Raw genomic sequence first — 22278 nt, 5'->3', positions numbered from 1 at the left:
CATACTTAAATCAGTAATCCTTTCCTCTCAGGATCTGACAATATGAAATGCAGATTTCTTGGTTCATTTCCTCTGCTTTACAAGGCACTAAGATGCAGGATATGTTTAGTAAGTTTGATTCTTGTTTTTGAACGGGAATTTAATCCCATATTTTAAAATACACTGAATAAATATTAATTTCTGAGAGATAGAAGTATAAAGTTTGTACTGGTTTTGGCTAAGTTCTGTAGTTTACTCTAAATGCAAAAATAAGCTCAGGAATGTCCTTAAACTATTACTTTATACATTAAAAACTTCTCTATAAATTAGTTTATGGAAAAACATAAATAACGTAGAGTAATACTGAAATGACAGCTGCAATCTCCACTATGAGAATGACAAAAACAGGCGACACGGGTCCTTGCTGCATGGCAGCACTGTTCTCAGCACTTTTCAGACTTTAACTCATTTCATTCTAACAACCCTATGAGGTTGGCTCTACTATCCCCCTAATGAACAGAAGAGGAAACTGAGGCATTGAGAGGCCAGCTAATTTTCACAAGGTACTGGCTGGTGAATGGCAGAGCTGGGATTCAAACTCAGATTCCCATTATTATCCAGTCAGAAGGCTTTGTCTTCTTGCCATGGTTTTACAAACAACTGTCTTTCCATCATTTAGCAAGAAAAAAATGGCCTGTGAAGACAATAAAATGATGAACAATTTCATTTCCGTTCTGTTCACCTGAATCAGTATGAACTGTTAACCAGTTTCTGAGTTGACAGGAGACTTTGCTAAATACCTCCCTCCTAACTTACAAGGGAAATTGTAATGGAAATAAGAAAATATTTAGCATCAAATTAAACTGAAATTATGCCTATTAACATGAGGAGTTATTCTTCCTTTAATACAGACTTATCCAAGAGATTTTCCTGCCACATTTCCCAGCTGCTAATGGACACAAAGGCAGCATGTTACCAGTACAGACGCTGAGGCCACACAACCTGGACTGAATCCAAGCTCCACGTTTCCCAGCCCTGTGCCTCCGTTTCCTCATCAGTGAAATAAAGATAGTAATTAGTATATATTTATGTATGCATTATGAGGTAATATGAATATTGGCAAAACACTCAGATCAGTGCATGTCTGGCACATGCACGCTGAGTACTGTGTTTTTTTAAAAAAAGGGAAGAGAATCTCAAGAACATATTGCCTTTGCCAATGTTCTTCCCACTGAAAGCTGTGGGAAAATTGGATTACAAGTGAAATGAGCAGAAATTCCCACCTCAGTTCCATTTATTTTCCTTTAACCTTAAGATTTGCCTCCGTAGGAAAAACCTACTGTGGGATCCAGTGTGCACTGCATTCCCGGCCACCCCGTACATCTTAGCCACACCTGGTCCTCAGAGTAACCCAACATCCACCAAGGAGGGAACTGCAGGTACTCTGCCACCAGTCTGGACAATTCCTAGTTATTAAGTCAGCCTTCTTACTCACTGATAAGAGTTCTAGTTCCTGGAACCAAGAGAAAAGGGTTTTGAGAGAAACCACTGCATGCTTGCTTCAAAAAATTTGAGTAAATAGAAAGTTTGCTTTCTTGACATGTACAGACAAAAAACCTCAATTAAGAGGGAAAATTTAGAGTAACAAGCACACAGAGAGAAATAAAAGGCCCCTCCTATTGTTTGTATAGCTAACATCATTGCAGGAAGCCGACTGCCAAACGGGGACAAGTATTCCATAAGGGCTACCATGGTGCAACCTTCCCTCTGTGCTCTGGGGATGCACAAGTCCTGCTTGCAGAAAGAGACGACAGCTGACAGAGCCTCTTCTCACTTCCCTGTGGCCTCTCCCACCCCAATCTGATCCTATTTACCTTGCGTTCCCCACAGTGCGGCCCCATCCTCTGCTGAGATAGATAATCAGTTTTCCTCTCCCCTGCTGCTCAGCTTGGCCACAGCACGGACACAGCCTCCTGTTACTGTAATTAGACACCGAAGCAGCAGACACTGAAGCCACGGACTTTGATGTGTTTTGACTATATTGAACAATGTAAGGGTGCTGCTAAGGAAAGAGACTTGGAATGCAGTGTCCACCAGTGTAGTCATAGGACAAAACAATCTGTTCCAAACAGGAAGTCCAATGAGGGGAACAAAATGTCCTAGTCATCCCCACAGCGCCCCGTCTCCCAGCCACACACCTTACGGTAAGGACAGACCATAAGGACAGGAGCCTCTTATCTTAGCCCTGAGGTTGTAAGATGCCCCTAAGAGTGAACTCCTTCTCCCTCCTCAGAGAGGCCATCTGGGAGCTTTGCTTTTTATCACAGTCCTAGAATGATGGCTAGTAGTTGAGAACTACAAAGCAAAGCTCTGGGAAAAGCCATGTTTTCACTTTTCGCGGCAAATAGTATGATCAATAAAGCTTCCTCAAACTATCTCAAAACAAAGGCAAAAGCCCTGGAATGATGATTAGTCCCCATAAATCTTGACCTGGTTGATTAATTAAAAAGTGGGAGGCAAGCAGGAGGTGGTTGGGGATAAAGCGTTGCCCTCAGTAAGCTGATGACATCCTTCCTTAGGGCCAATCTTAGGAAAGTGTCTTTTGGGAAGGCTAGGTCCGTACATCTCCTTTACTAGCCACCCGCCTGATGTCTCTGAACAATGAGAGGCACAGGGATTTCAAAAGGCTTGCGCGTTGCCCCAGGGGGTCTACTACTTCCTGCCTGCCTCTACTATGGCTTAGGGCTCTTGACACATAAGATGCAGTGTGACCCAGACACAGGAAAACTTCTGCCCACCACGTGTCAGAAAATGTCCTTCTCTACTACATACCCACTCATCAGAGAGCTCAAAATTCTCCTCCCTATTCCTCAAAAGGGGAACATTTTCTTTTTTCAAACATCACTTCTCAAAAGAGAAATGTTGTGTTTCACTAATTATATCACCAAACACTAAATTAAAACAAAACTGGATCCATGCTTGAGTATTTTATAAAGGACAATGCAGTAACTCCACTATTCTTTTGAGTTTCTTCAGGCTACAACACTACAGTAACAATGCTGTGTAACTTTTATTTGTATTCCTTTTAAGTTTTATGACTTCTTCGAACATTGCTTCTGCAGCTCCCCGATGTGTTCCTTTATATGTAGAGAGAACCTAAAATTAGTTTGTTTTCTTTCTTATAAGTACGGCTGCTGTCAAGAACTCAGCCAAATACTACAAGAGACAACACTCCTTCAGGAAATGCCTCGGGGAGGCCAGCTGAGGTGGAATACAGTGCTCATTATTTTATCCACCAGAATTTGTTTTTAAAAATTTGTTTTAAAACAAGACTACTTTGACTTCTCTGACTAAAAGATTACTTGTACTACCAGGATAAAACACTTCTCTAGGCCCTGGCATGAGGGAGGGTAAAGTTCTCTTGAAGTTTTTATACCAATTAGTAATTATATGTAGTAAGAAAAAGTCATCTCATTGCTACCCAGTTACCCTACTGCCTTTCAATATATGTCATCAAATATAAAGTTCCACTTCCACTGAATTCCTCTGCACATGACTGCTGTTTCTAACATATACAAAATTTCTAGGATAATTCTTTTTAATGTGAATTGAATTTATATTACAGGAAATTTTAGGTTTTCTTCAATCTCCAAGTAAGATGAAGGTGGTATTATACATGATTCAGGTCTTATGGAAATATTTATTTTGCCTTTAATAAGTTGAGTGGCGATGAAGAGGTTAAGAAAAGAAGGAGAAATAAATCAGGTATGTATTCTGGAGGGAGCCCATGCATCTTCCTTTTGCCATCCCTCATGCCTGTCAGCTCCCTGTTTGCAAATGAAATAATGATGCCATTATTTCCCCTGTTGTCCCATTTCTTGCTTATAATATACTATTTGTCCAATTTTTCATCCTTTTCTTGACTTCTCTGTGGCCTATAATATAGGTACTTACCCTCCTTGCAGGTCCCCTTTCCTGGAACTTTCTGGGCTTGCAACTCCTGAAATCTAAGCCTCCCTAGACTTGCTTTGAGCAGCAAACCTTTTTTTCAGTAACTTCCCACAAAACACTTCCACCTGTAAAGTTAGAACACTGAGAGCTCAAGTCACCATTTCTGCCCATCACCTCACTTTTAAACCTGTGCCTGCTCTAGTGGTCCACTTTCAAGGGCCACATGGCTGTAGCCTGGCGTCTTCAACTCTTATTGCTCCATACAGTCATCTGGTCACCTCTAGCTCTTACATCATCTCTCCCGGGCCTGTCCCTTCTCTAATCACTGGCATCTTTCTAGTGTTCATCGTTTCTCATAGATTTCTGCATAAGCGGACTCCAAGGTGTCCCAGCCTCTAGGACTGCTCCCCAAGCCAGCCTGCACTGCCATCACTGTCCTGATTCCATTACACCCCTGTGTGAAGTCATTTGGTTAACATCCCAGCTTACTAGGACATGAAATGGCTCTTGTGTATGAAACCCGCTTGCAGTTCTGGTATCAACAGCCTCCAGGCAATGGCACGAGGGGAGCACGGGAAGATAAGCCTCAGGGGTTCTCGTGCCCACCTGCCCCTGCACGCATACATTCCCTCTGTTAGAGTCGCCCCTTTCTACTGCTTGCCTGGTGCATCCTAGTCAACTTTTCAAGACACCAGCCCAAATGTCACTTTCCCCAGGAATCTGGCCACCCCATCCTCCCCTGTCCCCCAGATACAAGGCCTATCACAGTCAAGCTGCCACACACTCTGGACTTTCCACCTTTCTCTTAAAACTCGCCTCCCTGCAGCGCTGCTGCTCATGGATGGACCTTCCTCCTCCCTGACTCAGCTCTAGGAGGTTGGGAACCATGTTGAGCTCAACTTCTTATCCCCAAGGCCCTGCGTGCAGACACAGTGCTCACCACCCTTTCCTAAATGCACCATATCTTTGTTAAGAGATGTCTTCCAAATGATAAAAAATCACTGGCCTCTTAAGCAGTATATCCAGTGTTCTCTGCTAGCAAATTTTCACTCAGGGGACAAGAAAAAGTCCTGCTAACGGTCTTCAAGGTCCTGCCAGGCTGCCTCACTCCCTGTCATTACCTTGCTGACAGCATCTCCTGCCATGCAGGCTCCCCCACCTCTGCCCAGCCACTGGGCCTCCTTGCTGATTCTTGGGAACACCTGTTCTGTTCTTGCCTCAGGATCCCTGCAGTTGCCTACATACTCTTCTTCCAAACAGCTGCACCTGCAGGTCTTTGCCACATGCCACCACCGTTGTGGTGCCTCCTTTAACCACACTTGTCCTTCATACTTCCTACATCCTGCTGCCATATTGTGTATTCCTCCATCCCATGTATTACCTGCCAAGCTACTTCATTTTTTATTTTTTTATTAACACATTAATATATAATCTTAGGAAGGTTTCACATAAGCAACATTGTGGTTACTACCTTCACCCATATTATCAAGTCCCCCCAACACAGTCATAGTCCATTAGCATATTAAGATGCTATAGAGTCACTACTTCTCTTCTCGGTGCTATACTACCTTCCCCATGACCCCCCTTCTCCTTCCCTCCTCAACCCCCACCCCTCCCCTTTAGTAACCGCTAGTCCCTTCTTGGAGTCTGTGAGTCTGCTGCTGTTTTGTTCCTTCAGTTTTTCTTGGTTGTTATTCTTCACAAATGAGTGAAATCATTTGGTTTTTGTCTTTCTCTGCCTGGCTTATTTCGCGAGCATAATACCCTCTACCTCGATCCATGTTGTTGCAAATAGTAGGACTTGTTTTTTCCGTATGGCTGAATGGTATCCCATTGTGTATATGTACCACATCTTCTTTATCCATTCATCTACTGATGGACACTTAGGTTACTTCCATATCTTGGCTATTGTGAATTGTGCTCCAATAAACATAGGGGTGCATAGGGTCTTTTTGAATCTGGGATCTTATTTTCTTTGGGTAAATTCCTAGGAGTGGAATTCTTGGGTCAAATGGTATTTCTACTTTTGGTTCTTTGAGGAACCTCCAAATATTGCTTTCCACAATGGTTGAAATAATTTACATTCCCATCAACAGCATAGGAGGGTTCCCCTTTATCCGCATCCTCCCCAGCATTTGTTCTTGCTTGTTTTTTGGATATTGGTCATCCTAACTGGTGGGAGGTGATATCTCATTGTGTTTTTAATTTGCATTTCCCTCATAACTAGCAATGTAGAGCATCTTTTCATGTCCCTGTTGGCCATCTGAACTTCTTCTTTGGAGAAGTGTCTGTTCAGATCCTACACCCATTTTTTCATCAACTTATTTGCTTTTGGGGTGTTGAGCCTTGTGAGTTCTTTATATACTTTGGAATATTAACCCCTTGTTGGATATGTCGGTTATGAATACATTCTCCAATACTGTAGGATGCCTTTTTGTTCTGCTGATCGTGTCCTTTGCTGTACAGAAGCTTTTTAGTTTGATATAGTCCATCCCATTTGTTCATTTTTGCTTTTGTTTCCCTTGCCTGAGATGTGTTCAGGAAAAAGTTGCTCATATCTACATTCAAGAGATTTTTGTCCTATGTTTTCTTCTAAGAGTTTTATGGTTTCATGACTTACATTCAAGTCTTTGATCCATTTTGACTTTACTTTTGTGTATGGAGTTAGACAATAATTGTTTCATTCTCTTATTTGTGGCTGTCCAGTTTTGCTAACACCAGTTGTTGAAGAGGCTGTCATTTCCCCATTGTATATCCATGGCTCATTTATCATATATTAATTTACCATATATGCTTGGGTTTATATCTGGGCTTTCTATTCTGTTCCATTGGTCTATATGGGTCTGTTCTTGTGCCAGTACCAAATTGTCTTGATTACTGTGGCTTCATAGAAGAGCTTGAAGTTGGGAAGTGTAATTCCCCCAGCTTTATTCTTCCTTCTCAAGATTGCTTTGGCTATTCAGGGTCTTTGTGGTTCCATATGAATTTAGAACTATTTGTGCTAGTTTGTTGAAGAATGCTTTTGGTATTTTGATAGGGATTGCATTGAATCTGTAGTTTGCTTTAGGCAGGATGGCCATTTTCACAATATTAATTCCTCCTACCTATGAGCATGGGATGTATTTCCATTTATTGGTGTCTTCTTTAATTTCTCTCTTGAGTTTCTTATAGTTTTCAAGGCATAGGTATTTTACTTCCTTGGTTAGGTTTATTCCTAGGTATTTTATTCTTTTCGATGCAATTGTAAATGGAATTGTTTTCTTGATTTCTCTTTCTGCTAATTCATCATTAGTATATAGGAATGCAACAGATTTCTGTGTATTAATTTTGTGTCCTGCAACTTTGCTGAATTCAGTTATTAGTTCTGCTAGTTTTGGAGTGAAATCTTTAGGGTTTTTTATGTACAATTTGTGTCATCTGCAAATAGTGACAGTTTAACTTCTTCATTACCAATCTGGATGCCTTTTATTTCTTTGTGTTGTCTGACTGCCATGGCTAGGACCTCCAGTACTATGTTGAATAAAAGTGGTGAGAGTAGGTTTCCTTGCCTTGTTCCTGATCTTAGAGGAAAAGCTTTCAGGTTTTCGCTGTTAAGTATGATGTTGGCTGTGGGTTTGTCATATATGGCCTTTATTATGTTGAGGTATGTGCCCTCTATACCCATTTTGTTGAGAGTTTTTATCATGAATGGATGTTGAATTTTGTCAAATGCTTTTTTAGCATCTATGGAGATTGATGTGGTTTTTGTCCTTTTTGTTGATGTGGTGTATGATGTTGATGGATTTTTTAATATTATACCATCCTTGCATCCCTGGAATAAATCCTACTTGATTATGATGGATGATCTTTTGAATTTGGTTTTCTAACATGTTGTTGAATATATTTGCATATATGTTCATCTGGCATATTGGTCTGTAATTTCCTTTTTTTTTGTTGTGTCTTTGCCTGGTTTTGGTATTACAGTGATACTGGCCTCATAGAATGAGTTTGGAAGTATTCCCTCTTCTTCTACTTTTTGGAAAACTCTAAGGAGGATGGGTATAAGGTTCACTCTAAACGTCTGATAAATTCAGCTGTGAAGCCATCTGGTCTAGGGGTTTTGTTCTTGGGTAGTTTTTTGATTACTGATTCAATTTCATTGCTGGTAATTGGTCTGTTCAGATTTTCTGTTTCTTCTTGGGTCAGTCTTGGAAGGTTGTATTTTTCTAGAAAGTTGTCCATTTCTTCTGGGTTATCCAGTTTGTCAGCATATACTTTTTCATAGTTTTCTCTAATAATTCTTTGTATTTCTATGGTGTCCATAGTGATTTTTCCTTTCTCCTTTCTGATTCTGTTTATGTGTGTAGACTCTTTTTTTCTTGATAAGTCTGTTGAGATGGTTATCTATTTTCTTTATTTTCTCAAAGAACCAGCTCCTGATTTAATTGATTCTTTCTGTTTTTTCATTCTTCTCTATTTTTAAAAAATTTCTGCTCTGATCTTTAGTATGTCCCTCCTTGTACTGACTTTGGGCCTCATTTGTTCTTCTTTTTATAGTTTCATTAATTGTGTGTTTAGAGTGTTTATTTGGGATTGTTGTTCTTTCTTGAGGTGAACCTGTATTGCAATATACTTCCCTCTTAGAATGGCCTTTGCTGCATCCCACAGATTTTTGCAGTGTTGAGTTATTGTTTTCATATATTGTTTGATCTCTGTTTTATTTGGTCACTGATCCATTGGTTATTTGTTTAGGAGCATGTTGTTAAGCCTCCATGTGTTTGTGGGGTTTTTCATTTTCATTGTACAATTTATTTCTAGTTTCATACCTTTATGGACTGAGAAGCTGGTTGGTACAATTTCAATCCTTCTGAATTTACTGAGGTTCTTTCTGTGGCCTAGTATGTGATCTATTCTGGAAAATGTTCCATGTACACTTGAGAAGAATGTGTATCCTGCTGCTTTTGGGTGGAGTGTTCTGTAGGTATCTGTTAGGTCCTTCTGTTCTAATGTGTTGTTCAGTGCCTCTGTCTCCTTACTTTTCTGTCTGTTGATCTGTCCTTTGGAGTGAGTGGTGTGTTGAATTCTAAAATGAATGCATTGCTTTCTGTTTCCCCCTTTAATTCTGTTAGTATTTGTTTCACATATGTAGGTCCTCCTGTGTTGGGTGCACAGATATTTTAATGGTTATATCTTCTTGTTGGACTGACCCTTTAATCATTATGTAATGTCCTTTTTTGTCTTGTTACTTTCTTTTTTTTTGAAGTCTATTTTATTTTATATAAGTACTGCAACTCCTGCTTTTATCTTCCTATTATTTGAATAAAATATCTTTTTCCATCCCTTCACTTTCAGTCTTGTGTATGTCTTTGGGTTTGAAGTGTGTCTCCTGCAGGCAGCATATAGATGGGTGTTGCTTTTTTATCCATTTTGTGACTCTATGTCTTTTGATTGGTGCATTCAGTCCATTTACATTTAGGGTGATTATCGATAGATATGTACTTATTGCCATTCCAGGCTTTAGATTCATGGTTACCAAAGGTTCATGGGAAGCTTCTTTAGTACCTGACAGTCTAACTTAACTCTCTTAGTATGCTATTTCAAACACAATTTAAAAGTTCTTTCTTTTTTCCTCACTTCTTTTTCTTCCTTATCCACTCTTTATATATTAGATGTCATATTCTGTACTCTTTGTGTATCCAAGGACTGACTTTGTGGGTAGCTGATTTAATTTTGCATTTGGTTAGTAATTAATTGGTCTACTTCCTTTACTATGGTTTTATTTTCTCTGGTGACAGTTATTTAGCTTTAGGAACACTTCCATCTAGAGCAGTCCCTTTAAAATACACTTTAGAGATGGTTTGTGGGAGGTAAATTCCCTTAACTTCTGCTTATCTGGAAATTGCTTAACACCTGCTTCAAATTTAAATGATAATCTTGCTGTGTAGAGTATTCTTGGTTTGAAGCACTTCTATTTCATTGCATTAACTATATCATGCCACTCCCTTCTGGCCTGTAAGGTTTCTGTTGAGAAGTCTGATGATAGCCTGATGGATTTTCCTTTGTATGTGATCTTTTGTCTCTCTCTGGCTGCTTTTAATACTCTGTCCTTGTCCTTGATCTTTGTCATTTTAATTATTATATGTCTTCCTTGGTCCCTTGTGTTGGGAGATCTGTGCACGTCCATGGCCTGACAGACTATTTCCTTCTCCAGATTGGGGACGTTTTCAGTAATTATCTCCTCAAAGACACTGTCTATCCTTTTTTCTCTCTCTTCTTATTCTTGTATCCCTATAATGTGAATATTGTTCCATCTGGTTTGTCGCATAGTTCTCTTATTAGTCTTTCATTCCTAGAAATCCTTTTTCCTCTCTGCCCCTGCTTCTTTGTATTCCTGTTCTCTAATTTCTATTTCACTTACCATCTCCTCTACCTTATCTATTCTGCTTTTAAATTACTCCATTGTATGTTTCATTTCAGATACTGTATTTTTCAAAGTTTCTATCTCTTTCTTGAAGTCCTCCTTGAGATCTTGAATATTTTTCTGTAGCTCTGTGAGCATATTTATGATCTTTATTTTTAATTCTTTATCAGGAAGATTGGTGACTTCAGTTTCACTTAGCCCTCTTTGGTGTTTGAGGGATTTTGGTTTGTATTAGATTCTTTTGCCGTTTCTTATTTCTAATGATTACTATGGAATAATAACTTTTTGTAGGTGGTGCCCTCTAGTGGCCAGAAGCTCTACTCTCTGGAGCTGCCCAACAGCTGGAGCGATGGCTGGGGTTGCTGCCATAAGTGGGGCCTCCCTCTCGCTGGCCTGGTGTGATGGTGGGGGCAGCAGGTCTGTGAACCGGTGCTGGCCAATAGGAAGGAGCAGCAGGCTGCGTATAGCAGTGGGGGGCCTCAGCGCTGCATTGCTAGCCAGAGGGATGGAGTCCCTGAAGCTCCTGAAAGTTCCCAGCTGCTGGGTTGAGTGTGCTGAGATGTTGTCCACTTGTCCTTTCTCCTTAGCAGCAAGCTCTGTGTAGTTGTTGCTCCTTTAGCACATCTCTCGCTATTGGGAAGTCTTTCAAAATGCCTGTCTTTCTTTTGTCCCAGAGTGGCTGGTTGTGCATACCTGTTCTCCACAAGTGGCTGGAATCTCAGTCTCTCAGAGTATTCTGCCTGTCTGTGCTTTCCAACCCCACTAATCTTCAGAGCTTCACATAATGTGGGTTTGTGCTCCCTGAGCAGATCTCCAGGGGTGGGTGTTTAGCAGCCCTGGGCTTCTACTCCCTCTCTGCTCTGTTTCTCTTCCTCCTGCCCAGTCAGCTGGGGTGGGGAAGGGCTTGGATCCCACCGGATTGCGGCTTTGCTACTTCACCCTTTTCTCGGAGGTTTTTCTCTCTTCCCCAGATGTAGGCTGTCTGTTGCAGTCTTCTTTCTAGTCGTTCTTTGAGTATTTGTTTTACTTGCTGTATATTCATGTTATATGTGGTTTTGGGAGGAGGTTTCTGCCTCACTTCTCACACTGCCATGTTTTCTTCCCTCCAACTTATATATTTTAACTGTGTATCTCCTTCAGTGAATGTGAGTTCCCTGAAGGTAAGGGGTTTGTCTGTTTTATTCCCTCAGCCTCTAGTTTATAGCAAGTGCTCAGTGACTCACTACAATAAGTGAAATGAGCCAGACACAAAAAGGCAAATACCACACAATGCCACTTGGATGGGAACCCTTGAGCAGTCAAAAATCACAGCCACAGAAAGTAGAGTAGTGGCTGCCAGGGGCTGCAGGGTGGGAGGAATGGGAGTCAGCATTCAATGGGTGGCAAGAGTTTCAGTTTGGAAAATGAAAAAGCTCCAGAGATGGATGTCAGTGATGGCTGCACAACAATATGAATGTATTTAATGCCACTGAACTGTACACCTAAAAATGGCTAAAATGGTAAGCTTTTTGTTCATTTTATGTTTATTCCCACAATTACAGTGAAGGGTGGCACAGCTGTTGCCTCAACTCTGATTAAAGATGCCTAACACGTGAGGCACAGCGGGAGCAGCAGCAGCTGATGCAGGAATGGAGGCTGGGATGCATCTACTTCCCTGCCGCTGCCTGCAGCTCGGACCCCAGATTCAGAACCACCAGAGGCAGCTCATGGCTCCTGCCCTGGTTTCATTGTTCCCAAGGAAAGCAAGTTAAAAAGTTACTCCTGCCTCCATTTCTAGGAGGAACTTAGCAACAAGGAAGTGCCATCACCAACTGGTTTTGGTCCACAGTGACCTAATTTTACCGAAGTCACTCCATATCCCATTGGCAGGGGAGGACTATTAACTGAAAGAGCAACATTAAGTCACTGGCACCCATACCCAATTATTACTAATGGCTCACATTTTCCGAGCTCTTCTCCGTAACAACTCACTCTTCAAAATAATTGTCAAATAGGTATGAAAAAAACTGTGTAATCTCCAATTTACAAAAGAACATACAAAATTCAGTGAGCATTAGCTACAGAGGATGACAGAAATGGGACTGCCTTCAGGGTACTAATCACTAACATTTATTAAGGATGTATTAAGACACGGGTTCAACATTTTACACGGACTAATGAACCTCAGACTCCCAACTAGCCTCTTCCTACCACACCTGGTAGTCACTACTACAATTATTCCTTTTCATAGAAGAGAAAACTCAGGCTCAAAGAAGAAATCACTGTGAATAGCTACTATAAAATGTGTGTGTATAAAATAGTATTAAGTATTATAAAGAGATGAAATAATTTAATAAGTGACAGCTGCTCTGAAACACCTCACTCCACAGCCTGTGCACTTAACCTCTATTATTCCTTACTGCCCACCTGGGTCCCTGACTCTGGCTCTTGGAGAGAAGCTTAATCAATGTTTCCTCCAGCCTTGAAAATAAGTTCAACTGATGAGTCTGCAGAGAGGTCACTATGTTTTCTAACTCTAGGTAAAGCTAATACTAAGAAGTCAGTACTCTTATTCCTTAAGCATAAGTGCAATGACATACTATTGCTAGACTAAGAAGAGATGTCCAGATCCTTTCAATCCTATAAAAACTTTCAAACAAATCTATCCTCAAGATTATTAGAATAAATAGTCACATTTGGGTCATCGCATGCAGTGTCTCTCTTCTGTAGGACTAAATATCTGCTGATAGAATGTTTTTTATTCTTTATACTTTTCTGAGTGTTTGTTTCTTCAGAACTTTTTGAGGATGTCTGCTTTATGCTCCAGAAACTGGGAAAGGAGAAAACACTTTCTGGGTTGTCAATGGAGCATTCAGTCTGCAAGGCCGCCCCATGGCATGCAAGGGCTTTAGGCCAATTCAAACAAACAATTAATTTGGAGAGGTGTCAGGCACATGTTCCAACTGGACAACTCTAACAGACAGGCAAGGGGAAGAAAGGGACAAAGTCAGAGAAGGACTATAACCCAATGGCTAGAGACATTTCCACCTCTCATGAAAGGCTTCCCAGAAACTATCTCTCTCACAGAAAATTTGAAGTGGCTTCTTTAAATCCAAAACATGATATATACTAATTCTTGCAACAAAACCTATACAGGATGTAATGTTTTACTTACTTTAAAGGATTAAGAACCAGAACACCAGCTCTTCACACATGTGCCACCTTCAGCGTTGACTATGTGGTACCCTGCACAGACCCCCCAACTCCACTCACTTTAGGGGCGCTGCTGTTCTCTTCCATTGCAGACCTGGATTCAGCCCAAACATCTCACAGGGAAGCCAGAGCAGATGTGCTCCTCTCCCCTGAGATGTGGGGATGAAGGAGGGTCTTACCGAGTTCTCCTTCAGCTGCAGCCCCTCCCCGTTGGGAAGGGAGGACCTTCTCTTAGAGGAATTCCTGTTTGGAGTTGAGGTAATGGCCCCTGCTTTCCTCTTCACAGTGAGCACCTCACAGCTGGCTTGGTCTTCGTTGTGCGTGCTCTTCCCAGCATTGATGACCCTGGAGAAGAAAAGCTGGTCAGAAAGGGTGATTTCTGGAAAGCTGAGAGCTCAGTCTCAAGGGTCAACCCAGGCAGTCTCCATAACCAGCATAAAACTAAAGCCCCACTTCACGCACAGAACCTTATGGTCTTGGTGTTTTACGTTCCCAAATACGCTGAATTTTTAAAAAATGGAGTTATATTAGTACACATTAAAATATTTGCTAGAGCTTTGTTCTGAGATCAGTTCACCTTTGCAGGTGACTTGACAGTATCAACTCCACCAATCCATTCTAGTCAAAACACATGAGACAAACACATGGGTAATTACAACAAAGACAGATCAGCTGGCTAGGGAAATTCTGTTGCACTTCTCCAAGTGATAAAGAGCAAAACCACCATCAATCTTATCAGAGAACAAGGCAGTAATTTACTGGACATTATAAAATCCACGGGAACAGAGAACCATATTTCACTACTGCCATGCCCACTTTTACACACAAAGAAGCTAATAGATCAAAGGTTTATTCTTTTTAAATTATCTTTAATCCTTTCTCTTTTGTAGAACAAAACTCATCACACTGAGCTATAAGCACTCTGATGTAGATGCGTGGCTGTATGGTATCTTGGTATGTTGATACTGCTTTGACCTAATAAATGCTTTAAGCATAGAAATGTTTCAGAAAAACATGCTACATCATTCACATACCTTTTTCAGTACCAAATGATTTCAGACTGAACTACTGGGCTTCAGCACCATTTTATTGTTAAGTAATTAAGCAGCAGCTAAAATAGATTTCCTGGAAGAGCGCTCCCCTTGACTTGCCACTGGCTGTCACAGTAGGTGACACAGTGTCATAGGAGGTGACAGAGTAAGAGTGGAGGTTATAGAACTCAGTGGTGAGGGAAGTTTTTTTTTTAATGTAAGATAGATGGAAATCCATGCTATATGTGGTGTGTACAACACTATTAAATCTGGCTATTCTCCCTTCCAAACAGTTAAGTATAAGACGATCATTTTCAAATGAATTTTTTTTTTACTTTTAATTCTAAAATAATGACAGGCTCAGAGCAAACTGCAGAAATAGTACAGTCTCATGAGTCTCTCAATGGACACATACATAATTAAAGGACAGTATCAAAATAGGCAATTGATACCATACAATACTGTCAACCGGACAGACCTTATTCATATTTCACCTTTTTTTCAAGTGGCTTTCAGTATTAAAAACTGCATAGACACAGGGAAGGCACTATAGCACAGAGAAAACAAGTAGTGACTCTATAGCATCTTACTACACTGATGGACAGTGACTGTAATGGGGTATGTGGTGGGGACTTGATAATGGGGGAATCAAGCTCAATGTTTCTCATGTAACTGTATATTAATGATACCAAAATAAAAAAAATGTAAAAGGAAACCCGCATAGATAGCCGTAAGCCAGTACATATGTACACCACAACCAAACAGGAAATTATTTGGGTACTGTAAGACCTCGGGAAGTGTGCTTTGAGCAGCCTTCCGCCAAACCTTGGGATGCTAGCAAGGTGTTTCAGACATTTCAACATTTGCTTTAAATCTATTTCTTCAGATATATGAGCATTTGGGGGAAAAAAAAACACCATAACTTGAAAGTTCATTCCCATCTGTTCATGTGAACAAACACATACTAATCTATGTATTTTGGGCAGCTTTGACATAGTAGGCCTATCTTTTTTAATTGATAATAATCACTTGATGAGAAGTACTGTTTTTTTAAAAGTAACACTTGCAATTACCTATCTATATGTTAGAGGGAAAAAACCATACTAGCATCTGTTAGCTTCCTTACTTCAAAGTTCTGTATTAAGCAAAACTGGTCCATCATTCTTACCGGGTTTCTTATAAATTTTAACCTAAGTATATTTTGATAAACAAGAGCCTACTCTTTTACTCATTTTACATATGACAGGTTTGTGTATGATTTTTTTTGAAAGTAGATTGTTGTTTACAGAAAATGCTTTGAAAATCATTGTTCTGGGGCCTGTGTAAGATTTGGGGATCCTTGTTGATCTCTGTGAGGTCAAATCTGCCTCTCTGGGATGCAGGGGTGGGAAGAGGGAGAGTTTAAGGTCTAGTTTTCTGCCCCCATCTTTACTCTCTCTAAGGAGACATTTTCATGCGGTTTAAGAATAAAATGTAACTTGCTGATATGATGAGGCACCTGCATGGACATTATTAACACCACTGCACTGACTGCCTGAGCTAAGTCAATGAGGACAGGCTCCACAGCCAGCAAGGGGCACAGCCGGGATTCAGAATGAGGCGCACCTCGGCCCCCAACCCAACCTCTCCCAGTTACGCACGGGGACAGGGACGCCCATCAGTCTGTGGCAGGCCAAGCTGGACTGTGGGGGTAAGCACAGACTAAGCAGATTACGTAGCTTGAGTCCAGGCCTGAAAGGAAGGGAAGTGCTCTCCCTGCCTGGCTGGCTGCTGGAGAAAGGGTCCAGAGGAGTGATGGTCTTACCTCCCTGTCTCTAGAAGAGCCCATGAGAGTGCAGGAGTTTGAGATGGAGCTCCTAATAGAGAACAGGCCTTTGCATCTACCCTTGGAGAACCAAACCAGGTGGAAGAAGGAGGACTGCTTCTCTCAGTCGCTGGTAGTGGGTTCCTGAGTGGCACGTTTGGGGCAGATTGTTGCTGGGTGGCGATGTGACCCATGGCCCCCCACATGAGAATCCTCCCTAGGGAGAGCTGAAGCGGGGGCCCCCCAGCAAAACCAGTCCACGACAACCGTCCCCTCCACTCTGTCCTCTGCACAAGCTCCTAGTTGCTATTTCTGGAACTTGGCATGACCCTGACCATTGGGGCCCACACTTGTGCTGCAGTCAGGTCTTTTTGTACCAAAAACAATGCATTGCTGATCTCCAATAGCTCCACACCAGGCTGACTCATTGGCCACTGCAGTTTTCCACTAGTAACAAAGCTACCAAATGACAGAAATCACCATCCCCAGAAAGGGCTGTGCCGCCTCTCTCTCCGTGGATATTAAATTCCATAGTTGACCTACCTTCAGCAAGAGACCTTAGAGACTTTATTTTATGCAAGAGAAGCATGGGGCCCCAGAAGACTGTGACTTGCACAAGGTCACACAGCTAAATACAGCAGAGCTGTGAACACACTTCTGAGTTCCCAGCTTTTTTGCTTCAGCTTTCTGTTGTTTTATTTTCCTTTTGTGTATCTATTCTTATCAGCACTTGGTTCAGAGGACTGTACTGCAGTGACTCATCACAGCTGGGGAGCTGGGAAAGGACAATCATGGGGGGGGCGCCTGCCTTTGCCATTTCATGCTGGATATGGCTTGTGAATGACACAGATGAAATACAAAAGTCACAGTTGCCAGCCTAGTGGGAAGACAGCAGCTCCGGCCCCGTGAGCCTGTTTGGTCAGTACCTTATTATCACCCAGATGGTAAAGTCATACTTAAGCCACTTAAAAAAAAAGCAACTGTTATCCCATACTTTACATTTTTTCAAATTTCTCACTCCATACAACTTTAGTACAAAGACCTTATTCTTCTAGATTTATACTGGCTTTAAAAAGCTTGACTTTAATCAAGTTAAATTTTTAATTTTGTTCTTCAAAGGCAAAAGCTTGCAGTTTACTAAATGTAAATGAAACCTTTAATTCCTCTAAACTGATTAAAAACTTTGTTTTGCAAGCGAGAAGCATCACACCATTAACAGATTCAGTATTATTTTTTTCACTGTAAGAGGCTGTATCAGTAGCTACACTTACTGTGTTGTGCTCCAGCATCAAGTCAGTGCTACCTTGAGATCAACAGGAATGAATATAACATGTGCATTCTTTATCTAAACATTCTTTACCTACCCATGATGCTTATTTTGAAGACTAACAAACAGAATGCTGGTGGACCATGAATCATCCTATCTTTGAAGACGTTATTTTCTAATTCCCTACAATGAGGGAGAACATCTTCCTTGCAATTGAACTGGAGGTAATAAAGAACAGCGGTTAAGAATGTGGGATCTCTCCCCAGGATGGAGCACACAGCAGGTGTTCAATTGTTGGTTGAAGGAATGAATGAAATCAGACAAATCCTTGCTACTTTCTAGATGTGGAGTAGTATCTTACATTTTTTGAGAACTATGGTCCAGGGATTGCTGTTAGCATTTTACATGTAGTAATTAACTCGTTTAATCTCCTGTTGACTCTGTGAGTTTGCCACCACTGTTCTCCCCTTTTAAAGATAAGTCACAGCTAGTGGGTGGTAGGCGTTCAGTCACATTACTTCCCCAACCATCAGCTTCTTAGCAGTGCTTCATGGATTAAATTCTGGGAGTTGCTAAAATAGGATGTGTGTGTTGGGCACAGGGGATTTTAGCCATCTAAATTAAAGAACTGAGAAGCTTTGAGGTTAGGATTAAAATTCAGGTGGGAGACTTGCTAGGAGGGGAAGGCTAGCTGCTGTCTCTTCAATACCAAATGTTTGCACACCCAGTTCTTTCCTTTCTTAGAAGACCACGACATATGACATATTTGCCATGGGAGACAGACACATGAGGAAGTTTAATTCATTCAAGGACTGCATTGACCTACTTGCCTACCTTTATGAATCAACTGAACTAAAACACCTAGCTTTTTTTCCCCTTCTAAAAACAGGCAAACACAGACCTTTAAGGACTTGGAAGTCAAAAATCCTATGTCTGTATTAGATACTTCTTGAAGCTATGCCCTAAATACCAGGCATGAACATGCCTGTGAGATCACAACAATAGCAGAACCTATTTTAAAAGAGCAAGCCATTCTGTGCTAAAGCCATACACATGGGAAACCTGTTTTCCTTCTTTCTGTTTGTGAAATACTCTAGTTCAAATTTTTAAAAAATCACCTCCACCTGAATTTCAGCAGCAAAGTCCTGGTTTTAACTGCAATTATTCAATTACCAAGTTATCGGCCCTCTTACCTGCTCAAAACCTTCACTACAAGGACACTCATCTGATAATACGACACATAGAACAGGTCCCTATTACTAAATTCAGATAAGCACTCTCAAGTATTCTCAAGGAGTGAGGATTTTTACAAAGGCCACTGGCCCAGAACACTCAAATGGAACCATTTTCAAAAGGATTTTACAAAGACAGTCAATCAACAAAGAATAGTCACAGTTGACTCTGGGGAAGGATTCCATGTGTCGTGTACTGTGCTAACCCCTCGATAGGTATCAGGTCATTCATTACCAACCCCTCCCCCTCCACACCACGAGGTGCTCAGCAGAGTGCAGAGGGCACGAACTGGGCCAGTGGTCAGACAGACCTACTCCAAATTTGGTCTCTGCTAATCACTGGCTCTGGCTGTGTGCTCTTGGCCAAGTCATTTTCTCTCTAAAATGGGATGGTAATAGCCACATCCAATCACAGAAGTTGTGAGAATTAAATGTCCATTTCACAGTGAACCATTTCACAGTGCCTGGCATATAGCGAGTACCTAATATATATCATTTAATAACAATATATCAAATGCAAAGCCAGCTGCGTCTTCTCTTGGGTCCAGGGAAGTTCATGCAGTTGCTGGTGGGAATTTGACAAGAGTCCCTACCTCCCCACAATTCCCATCAATATCCTTCCACTGCCTCCAGGACACATAGCCACGCACCCAGGGCAGTCAAGTAGAACAGCAGGACACTTCCCAGAAAAGGGACCTTGAGCAAAGCCACCTCTGAGCCCTCTTCTTAAAGTTACTGCAACACTCAATCCACACGTGACAGTATTTTGTACACAGCGAAGTGCTCACCTGGTTAGGAATGTGCTGTTTCTAGAGTCCCACCTGGACCTGCCCTCCTGGATTCAGAAGCCTAGGTCCCACACTCACAGAAAAAGACCAAATAAAGAATTTGGTTTAGTTTGGTTTTTCAGTTGTTATTATTATACTGCTTTGTTTTTAAAGGAAGTAAGGGCCTGAAGAGCTGAGGCCAAAAGTTTACACTAAGTGGTAATACTGCTAAGCAGGCAGTCATTACAGTGGGTAAGGAGAAAGTATTTTATAAAGGCCATCAGGTGAGCTAAGAAACTGCTCAATTCATACGTAATTGAGAAGAAGACAGCAAAAGGCTGTAAGGGGCAGGCTGGAAAATGAATCACTTATGGATGACCAAACACAGCTATCAATTATTAAAATTCTCGTTTCTAGGTGCCCACCTAGGCAACATTTTGTGTGATTCTTTGAAGTGGTTACTGACCATCAAGATAGGCCGGAAACTAAGGACAACTTAACTCCTACCTCCAGGGAGCTAACAAGCTCTCGCTCTTGATGTGCTGGAAAACCGTTCCTCTAAGGAGAAACCTAAACTTTTGGTAACAGCCACCTACAAAACCAGCCAGAATAATCTTGGAGAATGATCACCTCTCCCAGGTGGTTTCAGCCCCTCTGGGTGGAGGAGGAGCAGGCGGCCCCGCAGCCCAGTCAGTCAGTCGGTCGGTCAGGTGGGTGTTACCAGAGAGGAGAAAGGACAGCAGAAATGGAATTCTCTGTGGTGTTCGGCTTTCACCTTTGGCAGATGACTGAGCACCAACAGATGGAGGAGGCATTGCGTCCGGGAGGACAGTATAAACACAGGCTGGGGAAAGAGCACATACATGCTGATCTTCCATCATACAATCTTACACCTCTGGTCTGTGGTTAATGAAGGGATGTGCAAATCAAGGTTACCAAAGGGGTCTCAAGGGCCACATTCAGCCCATAGACAGACTGGTATTTAAAAATTTTTTGCCTACAAAATATTTTTTTACAGGCTAGTTGCCAATATTTAAAACTTGGGACAATTAAATTAAAAATCTTAATTTTCCCATTTCTCTTCAAAAATAATATATCAGGCTACACACTTGTCATACTCTTGTGTGACAACAATATAGGTTATATCCTTGCTAGTGCAGCCCAGACCTCACTCAGTCCACTGAAGCAGCCAGCCTGGCTCCAGGGCCACTGGATTCTGCAACCCTACAAGCGGATCTCTGTGACTTCATGGGTAAACCAAGAAAATTAGCAGATATATGGTATATATTGGTTGGAATAATTGCTTTAAAAATATGTATTGTGTAACCAATCAGGGATGAACCAAGAAGACTAGGATATGCTTTCTACTCTCAAGCAGCCCACAGTCATATATGGCAAGGAGACCTTCTTACAAGTAACTAGCTTGTTCAGATTGATGTCCTCACAGTGTGTGTCATAAGGGATCTGAGAACACAGAGAGGCAACTCTGCAAAAGAAGAGCTGGGGCACGTGTCACAGATGAGGTGACACTGAGCTCAGCTTTATGGAGTGAGGTAAGAAATAAAGAGAGAAAAAGACAAGGAAAAGCTCTCCAGGCAGAGGAACAGCCTGTGAAAACAGAAATGTGAACTTTCAAAGAGGTTGAGTGTGACCTAAATAGAGGCTACATCAATACTAGACCACAAAATTCTATGGGCACTTTATCCTCAGGAGTCTTCACCCCCCTGGAAGAATTTAAGATAGTTTAAACAAGGAAATGATATGATCAAAATTATTCTGGAAAATATAAAGTAGTGGTCCAATGGAGGATGGGTTACAGAGGATAAATGACAAAAGCAAGAAGATCAGCCAGGATGCTTGTAATAGTCCAGGAGACAAGAGGTCATGAATCAAGTGATGGCTCTGCGTGGAAGGAAAAAGGGGTTCAGAGGAGGTGAGAGAACTGAGAATTCCTCGCTGGACATGAGTAGTAGAGGGGAGAGGGGCCAAGAGGACAACTCCCAGGTTTCCACGGGCTGCGTGGGCAGATGGGCTACACTGCCCCTCGGAAGGGAGGTGAGGTGAAACAAGTCTTGAGGGCACGGAGAGTTCTGGAGACGCGTTAATGGAATGGTTTCAGGTCAGTGAACAGAAATTTTTGGTACCAGCAACTACAAAGGCAGTGTCAGCGAGCTTCAGCTTCACCCGGGGCTGGCTAACTACAGCTCGTGGGCCAAACCTGGGTACTGTTTTCATATGGCCTGTAAGCTAGGAGTAGTTTTACATTTTTAAGTAGTTGTGGGGGAAAAAAATCAAAGAAATACTTTGTGAAATGTGAAAATCATATGAAATTCCAATTTCAGTGTCCATAAATAAAATTTTGTTGGAACACAGCCATGTTCATTTACATATTGTCTATTGTGGTTTTCAAGGTGCAATGGCAGAGTTTGTAGTTTTGACAGAGACCATCTGCCCACAAAGCCTATATAATTTATCCCTTCATAGAACGTGTGTGCTGCCTCCTGAACTTAACTACTAGATTGAATGATCTGAAATTGTTTTTGTAGGTTAAAGCAGTTGAATACTGACAATTTCATGTTATTATAGTAACATATAAGTGAGGCAAAGGACAGAAATGTAGGTTTCGATGAACTTAATGTGTATTTGGTATTCTTA

General features: G+C 41.4%; 1 protein-coding gene across 4 annotated transcripts in view; it reads right to left on the bottom strand.

The window, feature by feature from the left end:
• The window catches only part of PPM1H (protein phosphatase, Mg2+/Mn2+ dependent 1H), a 244517-nt gene that overhangs the window by 133503 nt on the left and 88736 nt on the right, over nt 1-22278 (bottom strand). For all 4 annotated transcript variants that reach the window (XM_037024330.2, XM_037024338.2, XM_037024326.2 and 1 more), the window contains exon 2: nt 13702-13867. In XM_037024330.2, coding sequence (XP_036880225.1) covers nt 13702-13867 — 166 coding nt within the window. The remainder of the gene's footprint in view (nt 1-13701; nt 13868-22278) is intronic.

Source organism: Manis javanica, chromosome 10, assembly GCF_040802235.1.
Source record: "Manis javanica isolate MJ-LG chromosome 10, MJ_LKY, whole genome shotgun sequence".
NCBI classification, from domain to species: Eukaryota; Metazoa; Chordata; class Mammalia; order Pholidota; family Manidae; genus Manis; species Manis javanica.
The sequence above is the reverse complement of the archived record's forward strand: the minus strand, read 5'-3'. Positions and strand labels throughout refer to the sequence as shown.